At 43.8% G+C, this 27,240-nt stretch overlaps 1 protein-coding gene across 2 annotated transcripts in view; it reads left to right on the top strand.

Annotated features, from left to right (window-relative positions):
• Positions 1–27,240, top strand: part of LOC115113089 (methylcytosine dioxygenase TET1-like) — a 42,820-nt gene that overhangs the window by 9,137 nt on the left and 6,443 nt on the right. The window contains exons 1-4 of one of the 2 annotated variants that reach the window (XM_029640318.2): positions 15,575–17,636; positions 18,092–18,142; positions 23,561–25,880; positions 26,079–26,169. In XM_029640318.2, the coding sequence (XP_029496178.2) occupies positions 17,595–17,636; positions 18,092–18,142; positions 23,561–25,880; positions 26,079–26,169 (2,504 nt within the window). In that variant the 5' untranslated portion in view covers positions 15,575–17,594. Of the gene's footprint in view, positions 1–15,574; positions 17,637–18,091; positions 18,143–23,560; positions 25,881–26,078; positions 26,170–27,240 lie in introns of those variants that run through there. The other variant, XM_029640317.2, reaches the window with a different exon arrangement.

Here is a 27,240-nt window from a genome sequence, read left to right as displayed (position 1 = left end):
GATACAACATTTTGAACATAAATGTGATGGTATCTGTACTTTACTTTACTATTTATATTTATATTTTTGACAACTTTTACTTTTACTCTACTATAGTCCTAAATAAAATAATGTACCTTTTAGTCCTTACATTTTCCCTGACACCCGAAAGTACTCATTACATTTTGAATTCTTAGCAGGACAGGAAAATTGTCTAATTCACACACTTATCAACATCCCTGGTCATCTCTACTGCCTCTGATCTGGCAGACTCACTAAACACAAATGTGTCGTTTTTAAATTATGTCTGACTGTTTAAGTGTGCCCCTGGCTATCCGTAAATTAATAAAAAAACAAGAAAATCGTGCCGTCTGGTTTGCTGAAAAACTTCTTAGGGCTGCAATCCCGTCAACAGCCAGTGAAGTGCAGGGCGCCAAATACAAACAACAGAAATCTCATAATTAAAATTCCTCAAACATACATGTATCTTATACCATTTTAAAGGTAATCTTGTTGTTAAGCCCACCAAAGTGTCCAATTTGAAATAGGCTTTACAGCGAAAGCACCACAAACGATTATGTTAGGTCAGAGCCAAGCCACAGAAAAACACAGCCATTTTTCCAACCAAAGAGAGGAGTCACAAAAAGCACAAATAGAGATAAAATTAATCACTAACCTTTGATCTTCATCAGATGACACTAATAGGACTTCATGTTACACAATACATGTATGTTTTGTTCAATAAAGTGCATATTTATATAAAAAAATAATCTCAGTATACATTGGCGCGTTATGTTCACTAGTTCCAAAAACATCCGGTGATATTGCAGAGAGCCACTTCATTTTACAGAAATACTCATTATAAATGTCAATGAAAATGGAAATATAGATACACTTCTCCTTAATGCAACTGCTGTGTCAGAGTTCAAAAAAGCTTTACGAAAAAAGCAAACCATGCAATAATCTGAGAACGGCGCTCAGAAAACAAATAGAGATATCCGCCATGTTGGAGTCAACAGAAATAACATTATAAATATACACTTACCTTTGATGATCTTCATCAGAATGCACTCCCAGGAATCCCAGTTCCACATTAAATGTTTGATTTGTTCGATAATGTCCATCATTTTTGTCCAAAGAGCTACTTTTGTTAGCACGTTTGGTAAACAAATCCAAAGTCATGAAGCGCGTTCCCTAGTTGCAGACGAAATATAAAAAAGTTCCGTTACTGTCCATAGAAACATGTCAAACGATGTATGGAATCAATTTTTAGGATGTTTTTAACATAAAACTTCAATAATATTCCAACCAGAGAATTCCTTTGTCTTCAGAAAAGCAAAGGAACGCAGCTACCTCTCATGTGAAATGCGCGTGACCAGCGCGTCACTGCTGGCAGACCTCTGACTCTTTCCTCTCTCATTCGGTCCCACTTCAGAGTAGAATCCTCAAACAAGTTTATAAAGACGGTTGACATCTAGTGAAAGCCTTAGGAAGTGCAACATAACCAATATCCCACTGTGTATTCAATAGGGGCTCGGTTGAAAATTGACCAACCTCAGATTTCCCACTTCCTGTTTGGATTTCTTCTCAGGTTTTTGCCTGCCATATGACTTCTGTTATACTCACAGACTCACAGACTCACAGACTATACTTCAGAGTGTTTTCTATCCGATACTAATAATAATATGCATATATTAGCAACTGGGAGTGAGGAGCAGGCAGTTTACTATGGGAACCTTTCATCCAAGCTACTCAATACTGCCCCTGCGAGGCTTCATACAGGGGGTACCGGTACAGAGTCAATGTGCGGGGGCACCAGTTAGTCTAGGTAATTGAGGTAATAGAGGTAATATGTACATGTAGGTAGAGTTAAAGTGACTATGCATAGATAATAAACAGAGAGTAGCAGCATTGTAAAAGAGGGGGGGCAATGCAAATAGTCTGGGAAGCCATTTGATTAGCTGTTCAGGAGTCTTATGGCTTGGGGGTAGAAGCTGTTAAGAAGCCTTTTGGACCTAGACTTGCCACTTGCCGTGCGGTAGCAGAGAGAACAGTCTATGACTAGGGTAGCTGGAGTCTTTGACAATTTTTTGGGCCTTCCTCTGACACTGCCTGGTATATAGGTCCTGGATGGCAGGAAGCTTGGCCCCAGTGATGTACTGGGCCGTACTCACTACCTTTCTTAGTACCTTGCAGTCGGAGACCGAGCAGTTGCCATACCAGGCAGTGATGCAACTAGTCACGATGCTCTTGATGGTCAGCTGTAGAACTTTTTGAGGATCTGAGGACACATGACAAATATTGTCAGTCTCCTGAGGGGCCATAGGCTTTGTCGTGTCCTCTTCACGACTGTCTTGGTGTGTTTGAACCATGATAGTTTGTTGGTGATGTGGACATCAAGGAACAGCTCTCAACCTGCTCCACTACAGCTCCGTCGATGTGAATGGGGGCGTGCTCCTTTTCCTGTAGTCCACAATCATCTCCTTTGTTTTGATCATGTTGAGGGAGAGGTTGTTGTCCTGGCACCACACAGCCAGGTCTCTGACCTCCTCCCTATCGGCTGTCTCATCGTTGTCGGTGATCAGGCCTACCAATGTTGTGGCATCGGAAAAATCAATGATGGTGTTGGAGTCGTGCCAGGCCATACAGTCATGAGTGAACAGGGAGTACAGGAGGGGACTGAACACACACTCCTGAGGGGCCCCAGTGTTGGGGATCAGCATGGCGGATATGTTGTTACCTACCCTTACCACCTGGGGGCGGCCCGTCGGGAAGTCCAGGATCCAGTTGCAGAGGGAGGTGTTCATTCCTAGTATCCTTAGCTTAGTGATGAGCTTTGAGGGCACTATGGTTTTGAACGCTGAGCTGTAGTCAGTGAATAGCATTCTCACATAGGTGTTCCTTTTGTCTAGGTGGGAAAGGGCAGTGTGGAATGCAATAGAGATTGCATCATCTGTGGATATGTTGGGGCAGTATGCGAATTGGAGTGGGTCCTGGGTTTCTGGGATAATCGTGTTGATGTAGGCCATGACCAGCCTTTCAAAGCATTTCATAGCTACAGATGTGAGTGCTATGGGCGATAGTCAGGTTATCTTGGCGTTCTTGGGCACAGGGACTATGATGGTCTGCTTGAAACATGTAGGTATTACAGACTGGGTCAGGGAGAGATTGAACTTGCCAGCTGATCAGTGCATGCTCTGAGTACGTGTCCTGGTACTCCATATGGCCTAGCGGCCTTGTGAATATTAACCTGTTTAAAGGTCCTACTCACATCGACTACGGAGAGCGAGCTCAGACAGTCATCCGGAACTACTGGTGCTCTCATGCATGGTTTATTGTTGCTTGCCTTGAAGCGAGCATAGGCTTGCATCACTGTGTGTGCATGTGTGCGTGTGTTTGTGTTTACACACAGCCAGAGAGGTTGGTAATATTTGGAGACGCCTTTCACTTTAATGTAAACACATATCTACAGTGCTGCTGCAGCATACGGTGTAACCTAGCATGTCTGGCCTAGCACTGGTTTAGGATCAGCATACCCTCTCCAATTACTTACTGTAACCATTTAAGGGTAAAAGACACAGAACTGACCTCAGATCAGTTTTCAGGGTTAGGTTTAACACAATCACTATATATACAAAAGTATGTGGACATCCCTTCAAATGAGTGGATTCGGCTATTTCAGCCACATTCGTTGCTGACAAGTATATAAAATCGAGCACACAGCCATGCAACCTCCATAGAGAAACATTGTCAGTAGAATGGCCCGTACTGAAGAGCTCAGTGACTTTCAACGTGGCACCGTCATAGGATGCCACCTTTCCAACAATTCAGTTCCGTAAATTTCTGTCCTGCTAGAACTTTCCTCGTCAACTGTAAGTGCTGTTGTTGTGAAGTGGAAATGTTTAGGAAGCAACAACGGCTCAGCCGCGAATTGGTAGGCCACTCAAGCACACAGAACAGGACTGCTGAGTGCTGAAGTGAGGATCTGAGCGTGTAAAAATCATCTCTACTCAGTTGCAACACTCACTACCTAGTTCCAAACTGCCTTTGGAAGCAATGTCAGTACAAGAACTGTTCATCGGGAGCTTCATGAATGGGTTACCAAGGCCGAGCAGCCGCAGGCACACAAGCCTAAGATCACCATGCGCAATGCCAAGTGTCGTCTGGAGTGGTGTAAAGCTCGCAGCCGTTGGTCTCAGTGGAAACTAGGAGCCGTGGAAACCAGTTCTTTGGAGTAAGGAATCACGTGTCTCCATCTGGCAGTCCGAAGAACGAATCTGGGTTTGGCGGATGCCAGGAGAATGCTACCATAGAGCCAACTCTAAAGTTTAGTGGAGGAGAAATAATGGTCTGGGCTTTTTTTCATAGTTCGAGCTAGGCCTCTAGTTCCACTGAAGGGAAATCTTAAAGTTACAGCATACAATGAAATTCTAGACAATTCTGTGCTTCCAATTTTGTTGCAACAGTTTGGGGAAAGCCCTTTCCTTTTTTCAGCATGACAATGCCCCCATGCACAAAGAGAGGTCCCTACAGAAATGGTTTGTCGAGATCTGTGTGTAAGAACTTGACTGACCTGCTCAGAGACCTGACCTCAACCCCATCAAATACCTTTGGGATGAATTGGAACGCAGACTGCGAGCCAGGCCTAATCGCCCAACATCAGTGCCCCACCTCACTAATGTTCTTGTGGCTGGAAGCAAGTCCCTGCAGCAATGTTCCAACATCTAGTGGAAAGCCTTCCTAGAAGAGTGGAGGCTGTTATAGCAGCAAAGGGGGGACCAATTTCATATTAATGCCAATAATTTTGGAATGAGATGTTCGACGAACAGGTGTCCACATACTTTTGGTCATGGAGTGTATTTCACAATGCCTTATTTCAAGGGCATAGTTTTACCCTAATAAATCAGCCTGAATCTCATGGTTTACAGGCAACATCAGGCCCGCAAGTCACATTATGCAGGCTTGCAAAGCGATATATAATTCCTATTGGAATCCATCCAGTGTGGAGATATCCAACATTTGACATTTTTATTCACCAGCAACTTGCATTCAAAATGACTGCCGGATTGGAATGATGAAGATATGAGACTACCTAAAGCATCTAAACTGGAACCATTTCTGTAACGGGTACAATAAGTCAAAGTAACACATTGGATTAGTTTAACAAAATGTATGTTACTTATATTTGAGTAGCATAAGATTAATTCATCAATCAATTTACATGCAAAAACATAGATATTGAAAAAATATATTTTCAAAATCAACCTGCAAATGAACATGCTGGGAAATATGATAATCATAATGATGGTCGTGGTTATGGTTTATTACTGGTTATTAACACCAACACGGGGGTTCTTTTACACCAATGAGTGCTAATTTAACACTTACAGCGTTAATGTAACACCTGAATCAACACTATAAATGTTTCACTGAAAAATCAACACTAGGCAACACTGGCCAATTTTCTGTGTAGGCAATGTAAGGGTGGACAAGCCTTCGAACTGTGAGATAATAGTTTGGAACACTTGAACCATAGAGTGATTCAAGTGTAATGTACTGTAATCATACACATTATGATAGTCATCATCATATGAAATCAATTTCCTCTCTATATTTCCCTCATTTGGTTTTCATTTAATACTTGGCGACTTGTTTGATTGTGGCTCAGAACAGTTTTCCTCTGCTATGAACTGGAAGTCATTTGGAATAAGCCCAAACCTGTGAGCTAAGTCAGTTTGTAAGATAATCTTGGATTCCCTCAGAAGTCCTGGCCACTTCATGTCTGTGTGTGTATGTGTGTGCGTGCGTCCGTGCGTGCGTGCGTCCGTGCATGAGTTTATGTGGCTGTGTTCTGAGCGGTTCTGTGCAAATGTTCTTAGTCCCGGAGAAGCTTTGAAGCCGTGCCACCTGATTTGTCTCGGGGAATAGAAATTAAAAATGCTCACTTTTCCCCAAAATACCATTCCACTTTGATTCAGACAATAGCCACCTGGACAAACAGACAGGGACCGTTCAAGCATCAAACTCGCAGACAAAGTTAAGAATATGTCAATCTCTCTTCCCTTATTTTCAGTTGCTTTATACCCATTAATGAACGTGGGATTTTTACCCTTGTGAGGTTCGTTATTGAGTTACATGTTAGTTGTGAAATAAAACAAAAGATGTGATCTATCTACCTCTCCTGTTACATCTCAATTCTCCCTCTTTCCCATGTCTGATCTCTTATCTCCTGTCACTCCCTCTTTCCCATGTCTGATCTCTTATCTCCTGTCACTCCCTCTTTCCCATGTCTGATCTCTTATCTCCTGTCACTCCCTCTTTCCCATGTCTGATCTCTTATCTCCTGCCACTCCCTCTTTTCCATGTCTGATCTCTTATCTCCTGTCACTCCCTCTTTCCCATGTCTGATCTCTTATCTCCTGTCACTCCCTCTTTCCCATGTCTGATCTCTTATCTCCTGTCACTCCCTCTTTCTCTCCTCTTTGTAGAGAGTAGCCGTAGCTTCACATGCAGCAGTGCGGTAATGCTTGTGTGCCTGCATGTTTGCGTGCATATGTGTGTGTGTATGTGTGATTGCCACCACTGAGGCCTCTCCCTGACTAAATTTACACACACTTGAGGCAAGCTGCTTCCTGTGAGAGGAGGTTGGGCCCCAGTACACACACAGGCAGTGTTTGTGTGTGTGTGGACATCGATTTCTTATGAAGTTCTCGTATATCTGTGGTGTATGTGGTTGTGTGTATGTGGCGTCATTGTGTGTGTGTGTGTTTGTGTGTGTGTGTGTGTGTGTGCATGTATCTTGGAGTTCGCTAGAGTATGTGTGTGCTTGCATCTACGTTGACAGTGAATGATGGCGCACTCATATTGCTTCTCTCATCTCAAGGTGAGCTCCATGTGAGCTAATCTATCACCCAGCCAGAGTCTCTGATACAGACTAGAGAGTTAGAGAGGAGAGACTAAGACATGTCCAGCTTTGCTACAAATCAACCAAATAATCAATCCACCAGTTAGTGGCGCTTTTCACAAAATTAGCTTTTCACAAATTTCACGGGCTTTTCAGTGAGTTTTTCTCAAATATGTCTGCAGTAGTGTGTGTATTATACAGCGCATTCAAAAATTATTCAGACCCTTGCTATGAGACTCAGAATTGAGCTCAGATACATCCTGTTTCCATTGATCATCCTTGAGGTGTTTCTACAACTCAATTGGAGTCCACCTGTGGTAAATTCAATTGATTGGACATGATTTGGAAAGGCACACACCGCTCTATGTAAGGTCTCACAGTTGACAGTGCATGTCAGAGCAAAAACCAAGTCATGAGGTTGAAGGAATTGTCCATAGAGCTCAGAGACAGGATTGTGTCGAGGCATAGATCTGGGGAAGGGTACCAACAAATGTCTGCAGCATTGAATGGCCCCAAAAACACAGTGGCCTCCATTATTCTTAAATGGAAAACGTTTGGAACACCAAGACTCTTCCTGGAGCTGGCCGCCCGGCCAAATTGAGTAATCGGTGCAGAAGGGCCTTGGTCAGGGAGGTGACCAAGAACCCAATGGTCACTGACAGCGCTCCAGAGTTCCTCTGTGGAGATGGAGAAGGACAACCATCTTTGCATCACTCCACTAATCAGGCCTTTATGGTAGAGTGACCAGACAGATGTCACTCCTCAGTAAAAGGCACATGACAGCCCGCTTGGAGTTTGCCAAAAGGCACCTAAAGGACTATCAGACCATGAGAAACAAGATTCTCTGGTCTGATGAAACCAAGATTGAACTCTCTGGCCTGAATGCCAAGTGTCACATCTGGAAGAAACCTGACACCATCCCTACGGTGAAGCATGGTGGTGGCAGCATCATGCTGTGGGAATGTTTTTCAGTGGCAGGGACTGCGAGACTAGTAAAGATTGAGGGAAAGATGAACGGAGTAATGTACAGAGAGATCCTTGATGAAAACCTGATCCAGAGTGCTCACGACCTCAGATTGGGGCAAAGGATCATCTCCTTTGTTTTGTTGACGTTGAGTGAGAGGTTATTTTCCTGACACCACACTTCCAGAGCCCTCACCTCCTCCCTGTAGACTGTCTCATAGTTGTTGGTAAATCTCTCACTCACCTTCCAACAGGACAACGACCCTAAGCACACAGCCAAGACAACGCAGGAGTGGCTTCAGGACAAGTCTCTGAATGTCCTTGAGTGGCCCAGCCAGAGCCCAGACTTGAACCTGATAGAACATCTCTGGAGAGACCAGAAAATAGCTCTGCAGCGACGCTCCCCATCCAACCTGACACAGCTTGAGATGATCTGCAGAGAAAAATGGGAGAAACTCCCCAAATACAGGTGTGCCAAACTTGCAGCGTCATACCCAAGAAGACTCGTACTGTAATCACTGCCAAAGGTGCTTCAACATAGTACTGAGTAAATGGTCTGAATACTTATGTAAAGGTGATATTTCTTTCTTTTTTATTATTAATTTGCAAAAATGTCTAAACACCAGTTTGTGATTTGTCATTATGTAGTATTTTGTGTAGATTGACGAGGGAAAAAACTAATTTAATATATTTTAGAATAAGGCTGTTACATAACAAAGTAGGGAAAAAGTCAAGGGGTCTGAATACTTTCCAAATGTGTGTACGGTGACATGAGTTACAACTAACCTACTTAGCCAACCAATCTGAGAGAGAGACAAGGTTATTAGACAGAGGCAGAAACACAGTGAGTTTGATTGTGACTAGACCTAGATCTTTTTCCCACTGTAGTGTTTAATTTGAACGCTGTAGTTACTATTGTGTAGTACAGTGTAGTATGATCCGTCCCATGGGTGTCCTGTATGAGCCATTGTCGTCTGTGTTCGGCCTCTCCATGGCTTTACTGCCCCACTGTGCCTTTCATGGAGAATTAAGGCCCTCGCTTTTCCTCACACCTGGTTTGTAGGAGTTAATATACAGTTTTAGGGTGTGGGTTGTGTGTGTTTCCGTGCACGTGTTTGTGTGTGTATGTGTGTATTTGTATAGCTTTCATTTACAGAGTGTGAGTTTAGTGTCGGTGATGGGGATAGGTCCAGGCATGGAGTCATGTTTTCCCAAGGTTGTCACCACGCGCTCCTAGTCAGCTCTGGAAGAACGGGCAACTTTTTCCACTGCCACTACAAAGTCAAATGTCCATCGGACACTTGAGCATGTCTTTCAGTGATATGACAAGAGGAGAGGAGACGAGAGGAGAGGAGAGGAGAGGAGAGAGGAGAGAGAGAGAGAGAGAGAGAGAGAGAGAGAGAGAGAGAGAGAGAGAGAGAGAGAGAGAGAGTAAGAGAGGAGAGAGAGAGGAGACATAGGAGGAGTGAGGCAAGAGAGAAGGGAAAGACATAGGCCAAGAAGTAGAGAGAGGCGAGAGAGATGTGAACAAGGGACGGGAGCTAGGAAGTAGGAAATTAATGGTTCTTGGCATCTACCTTGTGTTATACCTAGCAAATGAGAGACATTAACAGTATATTACATTGACATTACTATTGGCAGTAATGGCGATCTATTGGCAGTGCACTGCAATTGTCAGCTTTTGGCAGTAACAACGTTTTGCCATAAATCCGATCTGTCCTGTGGAATTGGTTTCCAGATGTCATCAAGACACATTACAGTTTAGCAGCAGAGGGACTACTTTACCTCGCCAGGTGCTGAGAGTTTGGAGGATGATTAATGCCAGGACTACTTGTGCCTAACGAGAGCTTTTAAGAGCTTTTTTTTTTTTTTTTAAGAGCTTTTAAGAGCAGGCTATTAGGGGTCCAGTGGAGGGGGTAGGTGATGGGAGGAGAGGTGCAGGAGTAGGGAGAAGGGGTAACTGTAGTATGGAACAGGAGTTAGGGGTGCTGTAGAGGGGCGGCGGGGAGACAAAGGGGTATTGGAAGGGTGCAGGACTTATAGTAGTTAAAGTGGTCCATCCACTCATAGGCTTCAGACTTTCAGAAATCAATCTTCAACTGTAGGCTACATTACACTTTGACTGTGTAGATCTTTGGGGTGCAGGTTGCAAGATCGAATCCCTGAGCTGACAAGGTAAAAATCTGTTGTTCTGCCCCTGAACAAGGCAGTTAACCCACTGTTGTCATTGAAAATAAGAATTTGTTCTTAACTGACTTGCCTTGTTAAATAAAGGTAAAAAATAAAATAAAGTAAAGTATAAATATAGTAAAGTATAAGTATAAATAAAGTATCGGTGAATGTCTGAGGAAGTATTAGGCTATGTGTTGTGGTTTCATTCCCACGGGACCTGAGAGGTGGCTCAGTCTGCATTTTTCATTTTCATGCTACGGGCGGGAGCAGGCGGTCAGACAGATAACTTTGGGATGAAAATATGTTGTTGTCCCGCAGATTATTTTGAACGGTTGTCTTTCTGTTTTGAATGTGTTATCTATTGTATTAAAAGCAACTCTTTGTCGCGCTATCACAAACTAACATAGGATCATTCTGCTTCAAGTTCAGTAGCCTACCTAAACTTGGTGAGCATGTGAGATGAAATAAAATAAAATAAAATTTTATTGGTCACATACACATGGTTAGCAGATGTTATTGCGAGTGTAGCGAAATTCTTGTGTTTCTAGTTCTGACAGTGCAGCAATATCTAACAAGTAATCTAACAATTCCACAACAAATACCTAATACACACAAGGAATGGAATAAGAATATTTAAATATAAATATATGGATGAGCAATGTCAGAGCGGCATAGGCTAAGATGCAATAGATAGTTAAAGAATACAGTATATACATATGAGATGAGTAATGCAAGGTATGTAAATATTATTAAAGTGGCATTATTAAAGTGACTAGTGTTCCATTTATTAAAGTGGCCAATGATTTCAAATCTGTATGTAGGCAGCTGTGCCAGTGATGGCTGTTTAACAGCCAGAAATGTGCCTATGCGTGGTCTCAATTAAAAAGCCTCTAGGCTATGCAAGCATGGGCAGAGAAGCAATTAAATGAACTTCCTAAATACTGTATGATAGGCTATAGTTTAGGTTCCGACATTCACAGAAAAAAAGATTGATAACACATTTATCTGCAAATCATCCCACTCCTAAAAGTTATGTAAAATGTTGCTCAGGTCAAGTAAGTGTCTGGTCTCCTATTTTAATTTGCCTTTCAAACTACGTCTACCTTATTGGCTGATGTAGCCCAATAGAGTCCTAATACCCATGTCATAATACCCATTAAACCTAGTGGTCAAACAGGGAAATGGTTTCAATTATTTTTCCACCATTAATTTTCCCACAGGGGATTTTAGAAACAGTCGACATAAGGGCTGTGATTTGTGTAGGTTTACCCTGGTGTGACGTTTTGATAACCATGTAAATCTCTCTCAGACAAGGTGACTTTTATCAATATATAATTGGCTCTATTTACTCTCAGATTCTAAAAATGCTAATTAGCATCAAAGTAAAATCATGCAAAAGTACAAATCCCTGCAAGCTCCTGCACGTCATCTCTAGCTGACACCTTTGCTAACAGGTATTATGACAATATAAAACTTTGCACAAAACAGTTCACAGACTTGTGAATTTAAAGACATTTTGGTAATTTATTCATTACTACATTTAGCTAACATTAGAAAGTTAATGCAGAGATTCTTATTTTTGCCTCGATTCAGGAGTCCTCTGTCAGAGTCTAGGTGATGTGGGTAATGCGGAGTCAGGCGCAGGACACAGAGATGAGTAATAGTAGTAACTTCCAACCAGGAGAACGAAAATCCAGAATCACATAAACGAGACAACTGACAACATTAAACACGCACAAAACCATGGTGGCTCCAGAGGGTTAAATAGGGAAATAATTCAAACGTAATGGGAACCAGGTGTGTACAATACAGACAAAACAAATGGAAAAAGAAATGTACATCGGTGGAGGCTAGAAAGCCGGTGACGTCGACCGCCGAACGCTGCCCGAACAAGGAGATGCACCAACTTTGGCGGAATGGAGGATTGGTTGATTTCTAGTTTTTAAGTATACATTTTTTCAAGATGATTGACGTTCAACCCATCGGGTATCTCGCTTCACCCATATGTCATGTCTTGAAATATGCAGACAGACAGATTAAAGGTCAATTTACACTTTCTAACTCCGCCCATAACTTTTGGACTTTATAGCATTCCCAGAAGGCCTGGATTATTGAGTCATTGTCAGTTTTACACTTAAGACATGACTGCGGTTGTGCTGTCGAATTTGTGAATTTTGTAGAGTAAATTCTATACATTAGTTTAAACTGGATTAAGTGTACATTTTCATTTCCTGTAATTGACCTATCATATGAATATCCTTTTCTGACTCAAATAGCATTCTCTCAAGATTGCTCTGATGTCCCAAAATATTTCAAATACAGATTTCGTGATATGAAACTTTTAAATGAATTTGAAAATAGCTACATTAGCCGGTCCAAAATGTATTTTGAATTCTGTCATGGAACTTTTTACATTTCCTATTACCAAGTCATTTACCTTTAGTTTTCCATGTGAACCAATTTATCAGTGAATTCTGAAAAGCTATTGAAGGATTGTTCCATAGAGTTGTGTTTTTAGGGAGTGATATTGTTTCTTGTAGAATAATTTTCTTCCATATTGTTATAATGTTCTTAACTATGAAGTTGTTAATGTTCTTAGATTTATCCTTTGAAAATTGACACGTGAAAAGGTTTTGGGGATAAGTATGGCCATCTTCAATATGTACCCATTGTTCCTCTTTAGTTTATTTAACTATATGTCGCAGGTAAAAGTCCTGGGTGGCGACTTGATACAATTTCAAGTCTGGAAGGTGAGAATCTCTGGTAGTTTAACCTGTGAAACTCTGAGTTGTTGTTTTTGAGCTTAAGTGGTACCCACTCTGTCAATTTCAGTCAGAAAATACAAAGTAATACAAAATACAAAGTACATATAATTCTAAAGCGACAGCACTTGTCTTTTTTCTGGGGAAGTCATAAGAATGCCCCCCCTACAGTCATATTTATAGAGAATGCGATGTAGGGCAAGTCACAGAAAGTGCAAAAATGTTGTATGCAGGGTCATCATAATGTATTTATTTTCCATCAACATTTAATGTTGTATTTACAATACCCTCTCATCCAGAGAAGCTTACAGGAGCAATTAGGGTTAAGTGCATTGCTCAAGGGCACATCAACATATTTTTCACCTAGTTGTCTCTGAGATTCAAACCAGTGACCTTTTGATTCCTGGCCCAACGCTCTTAACCGCTAGGCTACCATCCGCCCTGATATTATCTTGAATGCATCCTCCATATGTGCCGCTGATCTATCTCACTCATTTCAAATGGGGGAAAATACATTTTAGAACATGAAAGGCCTAATCGCTCGGTTCATTTTATGATGTCATGCTTGAGAATCCGTTCAGACATTTTCGCACAGTGAGGTACTACCCAAACCAGACACTTTTGGTTTCAAGTGGCCAAGTCACGTCATGGGAATCAGACATGAGATCTAATTGCATCAGTGAAAAGGTTACGACTTCAGCTTTCTCCTCGTATGTACATCATTCCTGTAAAACGAAAAATGAAGGCATGGCATGTTGCACAATACATATTTGATTTCAAACCTAGACTTTCATATCTCTTATTCCTCGAGATGGGGACAATTTGTGTTTGTAGGACTTATAGTATGAAATCTAAATATATCTAATGAAGGTAGTTCAGAATATACAGAATGTGTCGCTTAGAGAATGTTAACCTATTTCTTAAGCTATTTTTGCACATTTTGATCTTGCCTATGGTGGCAAAATTGCTAAGACCCGGGGCAGCAAAGCGAGCTGTGTCACATATACCTACAATAATATTGCGGGACTGCGGTCGGTTTCGAGACCAGTTCTTGCGGTCGGTTTCGAGACCAGTTCTTGCGGTCGGTTTCGAGACCAGTTCTTGCGGTCGGTTTCGAGACCAGTTCTTGCGGTCGGTTTCGAGACCAGTTCTTGCGGTCGGGTTCGAGACCAGTTCTTGCGGTCGGTTTCGAGACCAGTTCTTGCGGTCGGGTTCGAGACCAGTTCTTGCGGTCGGGTTCGAGACCAGTTCTTGCGGTCGGGTTCGAGACCAGTTCTTGCGGTCGGGTTCGAGACCAGTTCTTGCGGTCGGGTTCGAGACCAGTTCTTGCGGTCGGGTTCGGGACCAGTTCTTGCGGCCGGGTTCGGGACCAGTTCTTGCGGTCGGGTTCGAGACCAGTTCTTGCGGCCGGGTTCGGGACCAGTTCTTGCGGTCGGGTTCGAGACCAGTTCTTGCGGTGGGTTCGAGACCAGTTCTTGCAGCCGGGTTTGGGACCAGTTCTTGCGGCCGGGTTCGGGACCAATTCTTGCGGTGGGTTCGAGACCAGTTCTTGCGGTCGGGTTCGAGACCAGTTCTTGCGGTCGGGTTCGAGACCAGTTCTTGCGGCCGGGTTCGGGACCAGTTCTTGCGGTCGGGTTCGAGACCAGTTCTTGCGGCCGGGTTCGGGACCAGTTCTTGCGGTCGGGTTCGAGACCAATTCTTGCGGTGGGTTCGAGACCAGTTCTTGCAGCCGGGTTTGGGACCAGTTCTTGCGGCCGGGTTCGGGACCAATTCTTGCAGTGGGTTGGAGACCAGTTCTTGCGGTGGGTTAGACCAGGTATTGCGGTGGGTTGGAGACCAGTTCTTGCTGTGGTTTGGAGACCAGTTCTTGCGGTGGGTTGGAGACCAGTTCTTGCGGTGGGTCAGACCAGTTATTGCGGTGGGTTGGAGATCAGTTCTTGCGGTGGGTTGGAGACCTGTTCTTGCGGTGGGTTGGAGACCAGTTCTTGCGGTGGGTTGGAGACCAGTTATTGCGGTGGGTTAGACCAGTTCTTGCGGTGGGTCAGACCAGTTATTGCGGTGGGTTGGAGATCAGTTCTTGCGGTGGGTTGGAGACCAGTTCTTGCGGTGGGTTGGAGACCAGTTCTTGCGGTGGGTTGGAGACCAGTTCTTGCGGTGGGTTGGAGACCAGTTATTGCGGTGGGTTAGACCAGTTATTGCGGTGGGTTAGACCAGGTATTGCGGTGGGTTAGACCAGGTATTGCGGTGGGTTGGAGACCAGTTCTTGCGGTGGGTTGGAGACCATTTCTTGCGGTGGGTTGGAGACCAGTTCTTGCGGTGGGTCAGACCAGTTATTGCGGTGGGTTGGAGATCAGTTCTTGCGGTGGGTTGGAGACCAGTTCTTGCGGTGGGTTGGAGACCAGTTCTTGCGGTGGGTTGGAGACCAGTTCTTGCGGTGGGTTGGAGACCAGTTCTTGCGGTGGGTTGGAGACCAGTTCTTGCGGTGGGTTGGAGACCAGTTCTTGCGGTGGGTTGGAGACCAGTTCTTGCGGTGGGTTGGAGACCAGTTCTTGCGGTGGGTTAGACCAGTTATTGCGGTGGGTTAGACCAGTTATTGCGGTGGGTTGGAGACCAGTTCTTGCGGCGGGTTGGAGACCAGTTCTCTCTCTCTCTCTCTCTCTCTCTCTCTCTCTCCCTCTCTCTCTCTCTCTCCATCTAGCACTGGCACTACCTGTTGAAGTCCAGACTTCACTTTAGCCTTGTCTGCATCTAAACTTTCCTTTTCTGTGGAGTGTTACACCTGTTCTAACCTGCCTCAATTACACCTTGTAGTTGAATGGAATTCTAAAATATATTTTTTCCTCTGCACTTACAATTTAATGTAATTGGATAGACTGTCAAGTTAGAATAAGGATTCTTATGAAAATTAGAACAGTCGTCTGTTAAACACTGCCACATCTTAGTTGTGCTTACTATGATGTCCTTTTAATTCAGTGGTTTATCCTCACGAGAGATGTCCGTGTGTGTTTGTTTGGGGTTGGTATGCTGCCTGTTGCTAGCGGTTGTTATGAATACACTGATAAGCTGTTGTCGTAGTATCTGAGCTACACCACACACACAGGGAGCCTGCCTGAGTTTGTTCCCTTGTCCTGGTATGACCTCCGCCTTGCCGACACCACATGGTCATCTTTAGAGAGGAGAGAGAGAAGAGGGAGTTCTCTCTGAGAAGAGGCTGAGAAAGAGTGGGGAAAGGAAGAGAAGTTGCTGGGAGAGAGTGAAAGAGAGGCTAGAGGATAGGGGAGGATCTGGGAGAGATATAGATAGAAATTACAGAGGGAACGAGAGAGAGAGAGAAAGAGAGAGAGAAGGGCTGGGTGTCTACTCGTCAGAGTCAGGGGTGTGTTTCTTCTCCACCCCAAACACACACAACTCGTGCCACTAATTCTGTATGCCAGGGAGTAGAGAGTTACTGGAGCAGAACGACTGTGGGCTGGTGCTACACTCATGCAGCAGTAGTCGACCACCTGACTGTGTTTTGGTGTTTCACAATGCTGGGTTGTGTTCATTAGGGTACGAAACGGAAAACGTCTGAAAACATTTTGCAACAGAAAACGTACATTTGGGTTTATTGTAAAAGTGCAGGTAGTCCGTCCTTGTTTCAGTCCATTTTCTTCCGTTTCGTGTCTAATGAACACAAGCCTGGAAAGTGTGGCATGGCTTAGGGCGAATTCTGTCATGGTTTGTGTACATTGAGTTAGTTGGAGAAATCACAGCTTAGTGAAATCACAGCCCCAAATCACAGCTTAGGGAAATCACAGCCCCAAATCACAGCTTAGATAATAAAAATACTCTGCAACTCTCGTCTTGTTATAAAACTGATACTTTTAATATATTTTTTTAAGATTGACGTTTGCTCACAGCGTTATGACACAGAGTTCATAAAAAGCTAGCGTAACGTGACTATAGAGGCTAGGACAAGTGTTTGTAGTTTGAACTCTGAGGTGACTTGGAGGAATCATTGGAGCTATGACTGATGCCAGACAGACAGGAGTGTGTGCTTTGCATTACAGTCAGGGTCCATTAAGATGCTAAATAATTATATGTCATATGTTCTTGTTGCCTCTCATGCAATATCATATCAGAGTAATTGTATTTTCTGTCTAACTCTGACCCTGTCTACTTCTGTATGAATAGAATACAATAGAAAACAATATAATACATGTGTTAGGCCTAATTTTGTTAATCAACTTTTCCATAATGTTGAATACGCCATTAATAAACATATTTTTAAATAACATGTAGTTTCCCACACCCAGTTTGTGAGTGGCATTTAAAGGGTTAATATCTCAGACAGACACAGCTCAGTGGACACATCTATCTCTTCTTCCTCAGCTCAGCTCCAGTCTGGTGCGTCTACATTGTCCAGTCCACAGTTTGTGTGTGTCCCCCGTTCGTAGGGGCTAGAGTAAAAGCCCACATAGGAGCTCCTTTGTTTAGGAGGGACTAGGCATGGGAGATCATTTACAAGCCGCTGACGCCCTCACCCCATTGGCTGGCGGGGCTCAGTCTGTGTCTGCGAGAGGCATGCCGTGTGTGTGCGTGTGTGTGTGTTTACGTGAGTGTGTGTGTATGTCTGTGTTCGTGTCTGCGGCAACAGCAGTTCTCTACACAGTGTCTCACAGGCAGGCAGCCTCTCTCTGCTCTGGCGATGGTAGTGGAGAGCTCAGCTCGCCCTCCTCTCAGAGACGGCTGTTATAGTTGCCTGCTATTCTTCTATCTAGAGCTGAGGGGAGCAAAGCAAAGCAAGATGGCTACCGGTACCTTGTAGGAATATAATGCTACCCAAACTGGAGGTTCTGCCTCTGAGGACAGACAAGGTAAAGCTGCCCGGAGCCTTTAGTAGCCCTGGAGGCTATTGTCTAGCTCCAGACGCATATTAATACAGTACAGCATTCTAGCTGGACACTAACCCTGTCTGCTGTGCTGCTGGGCTGTGTGTGGATTTGGAAACAGTTTCAGGATATCAGGATATAAACAATGTAGTGTATGAAAGATACTTTACGGTAGAATGTATTATTATCATAACTAGCTCTACTGTTTTTCAGTGTTTTGTGTCCTGTGTGTTTGCATGTGTTTTGTGTGTTGTGTTTGTATTTGGAAGCAGTTTCAGTATACTACTATTAGAATACAAACTATGTATAAAAGGTTTGATACAAATAGTTGATTGTTATTATTACTATTCCTGTTGGACTGTGTAACCTCTAAATCACTAACGGTGTGTGTGTGTGTGTGTGTGTGTGTGTGTGTGTGGGGGGGGGGTTGTGTTTTCCAGGTGGCGTGCAAGGACGTGGCCAAAGGAGCGTTAAAGAAACCCGTTTCCACGGTAACAACCACCCTTCTCTTTTTTTCTCTGCATGTCATTTTTAGCCGTGGTGGGACAAGGATCCGTCTGCGTCCTTCTCTTTCTGTCTGTCTATTTTTTTGTTTGTGTGAGAGAGGAGAGTTAACAGTAGTTAGACTAGCATTACTGTCTGGTTCTAGTAGAGGGAAATACCTAGTCAGTTGTACAACTGAATGCATTCAACTGAAATGTGTCTTCCACATTTAACCCAACCCCTCAGAATCAGAGAGGTGCGGGGGGGCTGCCTTAATCGACATACACGTCATCAGCGCCCGGGGAATTGTGGGTTAACTGCCTTGCTCAGAGGGAGAACGACAGATTTTTGCCTCGTCAGCTCAGGGATTCAATCCAGCAACCTTTCGGTCACTGGCCCAACGCTCCTACCCGCCAGGCTACTGTAGTGTAGTAGTAGTAGTTGTTGTTGTAGTAGTAGTAGTAGAAGTAGTAGTAGCAGTAGAAGTAGTAGTATATGGTGTAAGGCATATCATTATATATTTTGGTGAGATGCAGATGCTTCTTGTCTCTCTGTTTGGGGATGCTAGGTATGGGTAATCCCTATATGGAGCTGTGTGTGTGTGTGTGTGTGTGTGCATTGATGTGTGTGTTTGTGTGTTTGTTAGGAATGGATAGTCCCTCGGTTGAAACCTCCTTGGAAACCCTTCTCCTCTGAGAGGGTCGTTAGGAGTCAGAGAGCAGTCGTAGTCTTGTTGCTAGGACAGAAGTAGTAGTAGTAACTTTTCATTGAAAAGTGGAGAAGAGTGTTTGTAGGTTGTGCTGTGGTAGTTTTAGCTGCGGTAGTAGCAGTCGTGATAGTACATTATGCAATGTTTTCTTTTTGTGCTACTGTGTTTGCGTGAGTCTGTTTGATTCTGTTTTTATCCTGACTGGCTGCAAGAAAGAGTATTATTAGTAGCTGCAGTGTTTGTAGGAGTTAATGTATTTGTGCACTGCTCTGTCTAGTCAGTGTGTGTCTGACTCTGTGAAGTTGAGTTCAGAGAGGAAGGTGGCATTACGCTCTATGAATGAAACAAATACGATGCACAGAACTTCAGAGAAACACACTCACACACTCAGCCCAGGAAGGAAGCATGCTTTTTTATGTCTTATCTTAAGTTCAGCACACCGTGGGATAGTTGTCGTAAGACTGTCTGCAGCCTGTGGTCTGGCTTTGAACTCTGTGGATGTTTTTGAGGATTATCAGTGCTGAAAGCAGCCTAAGAGCTACTTTATCAGGAATGACTTTTCAAATACTTTTAAATAAGCCTTTTTAATGCATTATTTTAAGAGAATGTTCTGAAAGGATTGACAGTAGAACCACCTGTTTGCTGTCTGTGACATTCAATGAGGATGTGAAAATGCCTAATGTATTCTTATTGTAACGGCTTTCTAATGGTGAAGGAGAGTCGGACCAAACTGCAGCGTGTCTATTGTGATTCATCTTTAATAAACAAACAACAAAACACTAACACTACAAACCGAAAACAGCCTATACAAGTGTCTACTAACCTCTAACCAGGACATCAAGACACACAGGACAATCACCCACAATACAACCAAAGAATATGGCTGCCTAAATATGGTTCCCAATCAGAGACAACGGTAAACACCTGCCTCTGATTGAGAACCACTTCAGACAGCCATAGACTCTCCTAGAACACCCCACTAAGCTACAATCCCACTATACACACATTCCAAAATCCCAAGACAAAACACACCACAATACAAAAACTCTATGCCACACCCTGGCCTGACCCAATACATGAAGAAAACACAAAATACTTAGACCAGGGCGTGACACTTATGATGTCACTTCTTTTCAGAAGTAAAATCAAATAAAATGTTGTTTGTCACATGCGCCAAATACAACAGGTGTAGACCTTACCGTGAAATGCTTACTTACATGCCCTTAACCAACAATTCAGTTCAAGAAAGAGAGTTGAGAAAATATTTACTAAATAAGTCAAAAAAAGCGTTTAAAAAAAAAAGTAACACAAAAACAACAATACCACGTCTATATACAGGGGGTACCGGTACCGAGTCTATGTTCGGGGGTATAGGTTTGTCGAGGTCATTTGTAATTAGTCTGGTTTGCCATTTGATTCATTGTTCAGCAGGGGGTAGAAGCTGTTAAGGAGCCTTTTGGAACTAGACTTGGCACTCCGGTACTGCTTGCCGTGCGGTAGCAGAGAGAACAGTCTATGACTTGGGTAACTGGAGTCTTTGACCATTTTTGGGCTATCCTCTGACACAACCTAGTATATACAGTTGCTAAACAGTTGAACTTTTGCAGTCGGAAGTTTACATACACCTTAGCCAAATACATTTAAACTCCGTTTTTTCACAATTCCTGAGTTTAAATGTATTTGGCTAAGGTGTATGTAAACTTCCGACTTCAACTGTAGGTATTACATATTCGGTCAGGTAGAGGTTGGAAATGTTAGTGAAGACACTTGGTCTGTGCATGCTCTAAGTACACGTCATGGTAATCCGTCTGTCCTCGCGGCCTTGTGAATGTTGACCTGTTTAAAGGTCTTGCTCACATGGGCTACAGAGAGTGTAATCACACGGTCATCCGGAACAGTTGGCGCTCTCATGTATGTTTCAGTGTTGCTTGCCTCGAAGCAAGCATAAAAGGGAAATCTTTGTATGCGTCTCTGTGTGTGGAGTGCATTGTATATGGTGTATGGACACTCCCTGTGTGTGTGTGTGTGTGTGTGTGTGTGTGTGTGTGTGTGTGTGTGTGTGTGTGTGTGTGTGTGTGTGTGTGTGTGTGTGTGTGTGTGTGTGTGTATTGATGCGTGTCTATGTGTGTGTTTGTTAGGAATGGATAGTCCCTCGGTTGAAACCTCCTTGGAAACCCTTCTCCTCTGAGAGGGTCGTTAGGAGTCAGAGAGCAGTCTTGTTGCTAGGACAGGAGTGAAGATTTGTGCAAGCTGTCATTCAGGAAAGGGTGGCTACTTTGAAGAATCTAAAATATAAAATATATTTAGATTTATTTAACGGATTAGACGGATTACCATGACGTGTACTTAGAGCATGCGCAGACCAAGTGTTTTTTGGTTACTACATGATTCCATATGTGTTATTTCATAGTTTTGATGTCTTCACTATTATTCTACAATGTAGAAAATAGCAAAAATAAAGAAAAACCCTTGAATGAGTAGGTGTGTCCAAACTTTTGACTGGTACTGTATATCTTACAAAAAAATTACAGACATCCATATCTACAGTATATGTCCAAAAATATATTAATGTACTGTTATATGAAATGTTATGATACATACACACTGCTGGTGTACTGCTGGAACCCAGCCACTACTGCTTTGCTATGAAAAGCAGGTTAACGTGAGTGACACACTGCCTTTAACCCTTTCTTTCTCTCTCTCTTTCCTCTCCCTATTTCTCTCCATCAATTCTCTCTCTCCTACTGTCTCCTCTTTCTGTATCTGTCTCTCTTTCTCTCCCTCTCGCTCACTTTTTCTCATACTCTCTCTCTCTTTCTCAATAGTAGCTCATTTCCACATTCTCTGTGATGTCTCTCTCTCTTATGATTTCAGCAGCAGTCAAGATGTTGCCTCAGCCTCCTCTCCCGCTATCAGTAGCAGCATGCTCTTAGTGGTAAGGGAGGGTCACGAGACCAGGAGAGGAGGGGTGTTCTGAATACTACATGACTGTAAATAAAGTTGGGGTTTTACTACAGTGTATAGGGAGGGTATTATTGTGTATAATTCTCTTCTCTAGTGGAAGGAGAGAAGAGGGCTTCACCCCGTAATTGATACACAGACTGAGGTTTCTGTTTGGTGTGTGGGTTAGAGAAAGTGTAGACAGTGTTTTAAGTTCACAGTTACTATGCTCTGATCAATGTAAAGTGCATTCTTCGTGATAATTTTATGTTGTATGTCGCCTTTCTATTGTTGTTGTTGTTGTAAGCAATGTCCCTCTTGCTAATCTAATTTAATATCAGTGACCTACAGTAGCAGCTCAGACTATTTATAGGGTTGTTGTAGGGTTTGTACGTTTTTAGAGTACCACCAACACTGTAAAAGTATGTTCACACTTCATACTACTTGCCTACCCTTTGTCTGTCACGTAAGGGCGTCCTTTCTCCATTAGATAGACACGTCTTGTTTTACCCAGCAACAGAGATGTGATGATGAGGTGAGCTGCACTGGTCCTCTGTGAGATAGAACTGTCTCTGTGCCAGTAACAGCAGTAACACAAACCCTCATGTGTCTTATTAGCCCAGTTAATTCTGTACTACAGCAGTGTTTTTCAACTCCAGTCCACATTTTTGTTCCAGCCCTGTACTAACACACCTAATTCAACTAATTGAACTAGGGTTGAGTCAGTTGTGTTAGTAGTGGCCTAGAAGAAGGATGTGACCAAGACTAGATGGCTGGTGGCTGTCCTTTCTCACAGGGCATATTGGGTACTGTAGGCCTGGAGGCTTTAAAACAGAGGGTGCATGCTGGGTAGTGTAGTCTATAAAGAGTGGTTAAACAGTGAGTTTAATGACAGTTCAGACAAGGTAAACAAGTAGCTGACACCCACCCACCTCCAGGCTCCCTGTAATTAGAACAGTTCATTAACTATACATAAAACAGGCACACACACAATTTAGTGGGTGGAGTCTTGGCACTGTGGTGTTTTTATCTCTCTCATATTGTTTTAATCAGATTGGATGTGCCAACGACATTACCATTAATTATGGAAGGTGTTGCAAGCTCCTATTAATATAGAAACTCCGGGGTTCAGAAAAGATTTGGCCTTGCTCCATGACAGTATTATGGTATGTACACTACTGTATCACACACACACACACACACACACACACACACACACACACACACACACACACACACACACACACACACACACAAAGCAGTAAGGTACAGATCTGCTATCTTAATTCAACCAGTTTCTCACAGCAGGAAAATAGTCCTGTTGAATTATTATGAGGATTATAATTAATGGAAGTGTTTGTAGGGGTTGATATATTTGTCGTTAGGGCAAATCGAGTCTGAAATTTTGAAGTGGAAATGACAGATTCAAATCTATCTTTCTCCATGTGTCTCTCTCTCGCTTTCTTTCTCGCTCTCTCTCTCTAAATTCAATTCAAATGGCTTTATTGGCATGGGAAACATGTGTTCACATTGCCAAAGTAAGTGAAATAGATCATGAACAAAAGTGAACAATAAACATTACACTCACAAAAGTTTAAAAGGAATCGATACATTTCGAATTTCACATTATGGTTATGTACAGTGTTGTAACGATGCACAAATGAAGTACAATAGGGAAAATATATAAACATACATGTGGGTTGTATTTACAATTGTGTTTATTCTTAACTGGTTGCCCTTTTCTTGTGGCAACTCTCTCTCTCGCTCTCTCTCTCAGGTGGTTCCAGAGGGCGTCGCAATAAATGGCAGAATCCCTGTCCAGATGGTAAAGGAAACCTATACGGCAGAGGAGGAGTGTCACATACCTCCCACACACCCCCAGACACACCCTCACACACACCCTCCCCACACCCACACTCTCACCCCAATCCTAGATGGCCGACCAGCAGTACTTATCAAGAGAGAGCCTGGCCTGGAGGACACCAACGATGCACTTCTTCTACAACACCACTACTCTTCATCTTTTCACAATGGTGCTGACGAAAACCTGTCTAAAACCAACGGTGCTCCAGTGTCACCAGATTCCCAAAAGACTACAAGACAATTAGAGTCCCAAAGGACTACAAAAACCACATACCCCAAAGGCAGCTCTGAGCCCAATGATGCACTTCCGGATGACACCATGACCGTTCCTCTGAAGAAGATAAAGTTGGAGGAGTCGTGGGTGTGGTCTACGGAGAAGTCCTCCACCCTACTAGGGGGCAATGATGACGATGTCTATGTGGACGCTCTGTCCACACTAGCAGCAGTTGTGTGTTTCTCTATCACAGACAGGAAGGGGCTGGAGGACAAGCTGTTTAGCTCCCGTTCCCCGGTGCTACACTCCTTAAAAACAGAGCCGGAGGACTTTAAGGTAGACCTACTCCTGAGAAGCACTCCCATCAGTCCACGGAAAGCTCTTGACATTATTGTCAAACGAGAGCAACCCTCTCCAGATCTCTCTCTGCCAAGCATCCAGTCATTGGTGCAAGAGAGGAATATTAGCAATGACCAAGCTATTGCTATCGAGGCGCTAACCTTACTGGCATCTATCCCCCAAAACCCCCCAGAACCCTTTAGAATGGACGCACATGGTCAAAACCCCACTACATCTTCCATGCACTTATCCAGTAGAAACACCTCTCTCCAGGATGTCAAACCCCCTACAGGTTTCCTCCCCAACAAAGTTCTAGTCATCAGCTCCCCTCTGCACCAGACCTCAGTCATACGCTCCCCTCTGCACCAGACCTCAGTCATCAGGTCCCCGGTGGCCAGACAGAGTCTTGTCATCCAGTGTCATTCCCGTAGTCCCACAGCCACTGGCAAGCTGTCCCTACAGGACCTGCTAGAAGCCAGCTCGGACTGTGGGAGACTTCCCTACGACAGCACCGAGAGAGCAGGACAACACCTGTACAGGAGAGCAGACCAAGACCTTGGTTCTCACCATAACAGGTCTGAAGGCACTTTCAGAGAGCGGAAAGACATGGAGAGGAATAGTAAGGAAACAACAGAGAGGACGGTGGGTAAGAGCGGGAGGAACAGGGATGAGGAAGAGGTGGCGGCTCAACTGGCCGAGTTGGCATTCATCATCCAATCACGTCACAAGCAGCAGGGTTTCCAACCCTCCCAGCACTCTGAGAACAACCCTCCCAGAGGAACGCCAGTCTCGGCCATCAAGTACAACTACAATTCCCAGCATGCACCACCCAACAACAAGAAAATCCCTGTGAGGAAACCAAGTTCCACACCTTCCAAACCTAGGAAGAAGAAGGGGATGGAAGGGGTTGAAGAGGAGGGCTACAACCCCAACAACAAGATCCCCATGTCCAAAAGGACACCCAATGGCAAGACCCCCCACAGAGCCAGGGTCCAGAAGGTTCTGCCCCAGCCGAAGACATTGTCGCTCAGCCACAAGAGGAGCCTGTTCCTGCCTCAGACTCAAATGGATCTAAAGAGATACCTGGCTGAGGCTCAGGAGGAACAACGGCAGCTCTTTTACTACAGCAACAGCCACAGTGGGGTCAAATACCACAAAACCTCTGGAGCCGTCAATCGTGGTCAAGGTTATGGTCATGACAACCAACAGTGGTCGCATTTGAACGGTCACCACAGTGGTCCTCTGAACGGTCACCTGGACCCTTTACAAGGACAAGGAGTTGGACAGGGACATGAGTGTGAAAGACGATTGTATTCTCAGGTATCGCAGCCCTACGTTTGGCAGCAGCACGGTGCTAACCTAAAGGCTAGCTCCACCAACCCCAGTTTCACCAGTTTAGACTCTAACAACCACAGAACTGGGTTGAACCATAGTTTACCCAACGGCTACTCCTCTGGGGGTCAACGGCAGGGGTATTACAAGGTGGAGAGGTCTGGTCCGGTCACCATCTTGTCCACGTCAACTGATGGCGCTTTGGACCTATCAGAGGAGTTGACGCCAACCAAACACAACGTAAACAGCTTCCTGGAATCACCCCTCATATTCCTGGACACGCCCACTAAGAACCTGCTCAACACCCCCTCTAAGAAACTCTCTGAGATCCCCTCCTGTGGCTGCATGGGTGAGTCACCTTGATGATGATGGTAGTGGTGGTGGACATAATAATGATGAGGATGATGATGATTATGAATATGATTTTCTCTGCATGCCACAACATGACTGGTTGACTGGGTCTGTATATGTCACATCCATGTACATAGCATTTGCTTTCCGGGAAATAAGCTGAAGCTGCGTTCTAAAAACGACTCTCTCTCCACAGAGCAAATCATAGAGAAGGAGGAGGGTCCGTACTACACTCATCTTGGTGCTGGACCCAGTGTGTCAGCCGTCAGAGAGATGATGGAGAACAGGTAACAAGCCAAACTGCATCAGTTTTTTATTCCATTCTACAACCAAGCTTGGGGGGAAAGCAAGTGTTTGTTGCTGCTTAGCCATTTTACTTTATACATTTATATTTCCATTGGGACGGCAAACCTGTGAGGTGCTAATCCACTTCTGTTTTCATGACAAATCTATTGGCTGTATAACACTGCTAAGGTAAGAGTTAATATGAAACAAGAGTGGCTCAGTGCCTCACAGGTTGTCTTACCAGTAGGCTCATAGAGCTAGGCTAATATGTACCACTACCACTACTCTGTAGCTGTATATATTTCTAAAAGTATGGTACATACTCTTATTAGCCTACTGTATGATCCATTTGCCCTGCCAAAGGCCTGGTTTCCCAAAGGGCTCTTGGTGTTCATGGAATGAGGTGGGGCTTACAATCATATTATAACTCATAAATTATAGAGCCTGTCATTGAAGGAAAGCAGCACCCCGCTGGCAAAACACACACTTGTACACACATACATTCACAAATACAAAACACACCCTGCGTGTTAGAACAGGGAACCCCTAGGGCCAAGTCGAGGGGAACATGAGGAGAAATGACAACCTCTACAACAACCACACACTCCAGTCTCTCTGCTCTATGGTCTCACTGCTGAATGGCCTCAGTGCCTGGTTTTTAACTGTTTTGACAGTTATTCCAAACACTATTGCTGCATTTTGGCTAGTGATGTAGTCCTACTGTCCCATTGTATTTTGATGAAGTTCTCAAAATGTGATTTGTTGTTGTATTGGCATTCATTGAAAGATGTTGGTGCTGGTGGTCTCAGATAAAGGGAGAAATGCTTGATACAGTATGTCATTGCTGAAAGGATTGTGTTTGTGTTCTAAGATGGGAAGTGTGAAATGTCATGAAGATGTGATGAAATGCACAAGGTCTTCTACTCCGACAATTAATCCACACATAAAACGGCCAACCGAATCGTTTCTAGTCATCTCTCCTCCTTCCAGGTTTTTTCGTCTTTGAACTTACTTATATGGTGATTGGCATCTACACTTTTACCACGACAACCGGCAAAACATTTCGTCTTTCA

The sequence above is a fragment of the Oncorhynchus nerka genome, linkage group LG28 (genome assembly GCF_034236695.1).
Source record: "Oncorhynchus nerka isolate Pitt River linkage group LG28, Oner_Uvic_2.0, whole genome shotgun sequence".
Classification (NCBI taxonomy): Eukaryota; Metazoa; Chordata; class Actinopteri; order Salmoniformes; family Salmonidae; genus Oncorhynchus; species Oncorhynchus nerka.
Note: the sequence above shows the minus strand (reverse complement) of the source record. Positions and strands in the feature narration are given on the sequence as shown.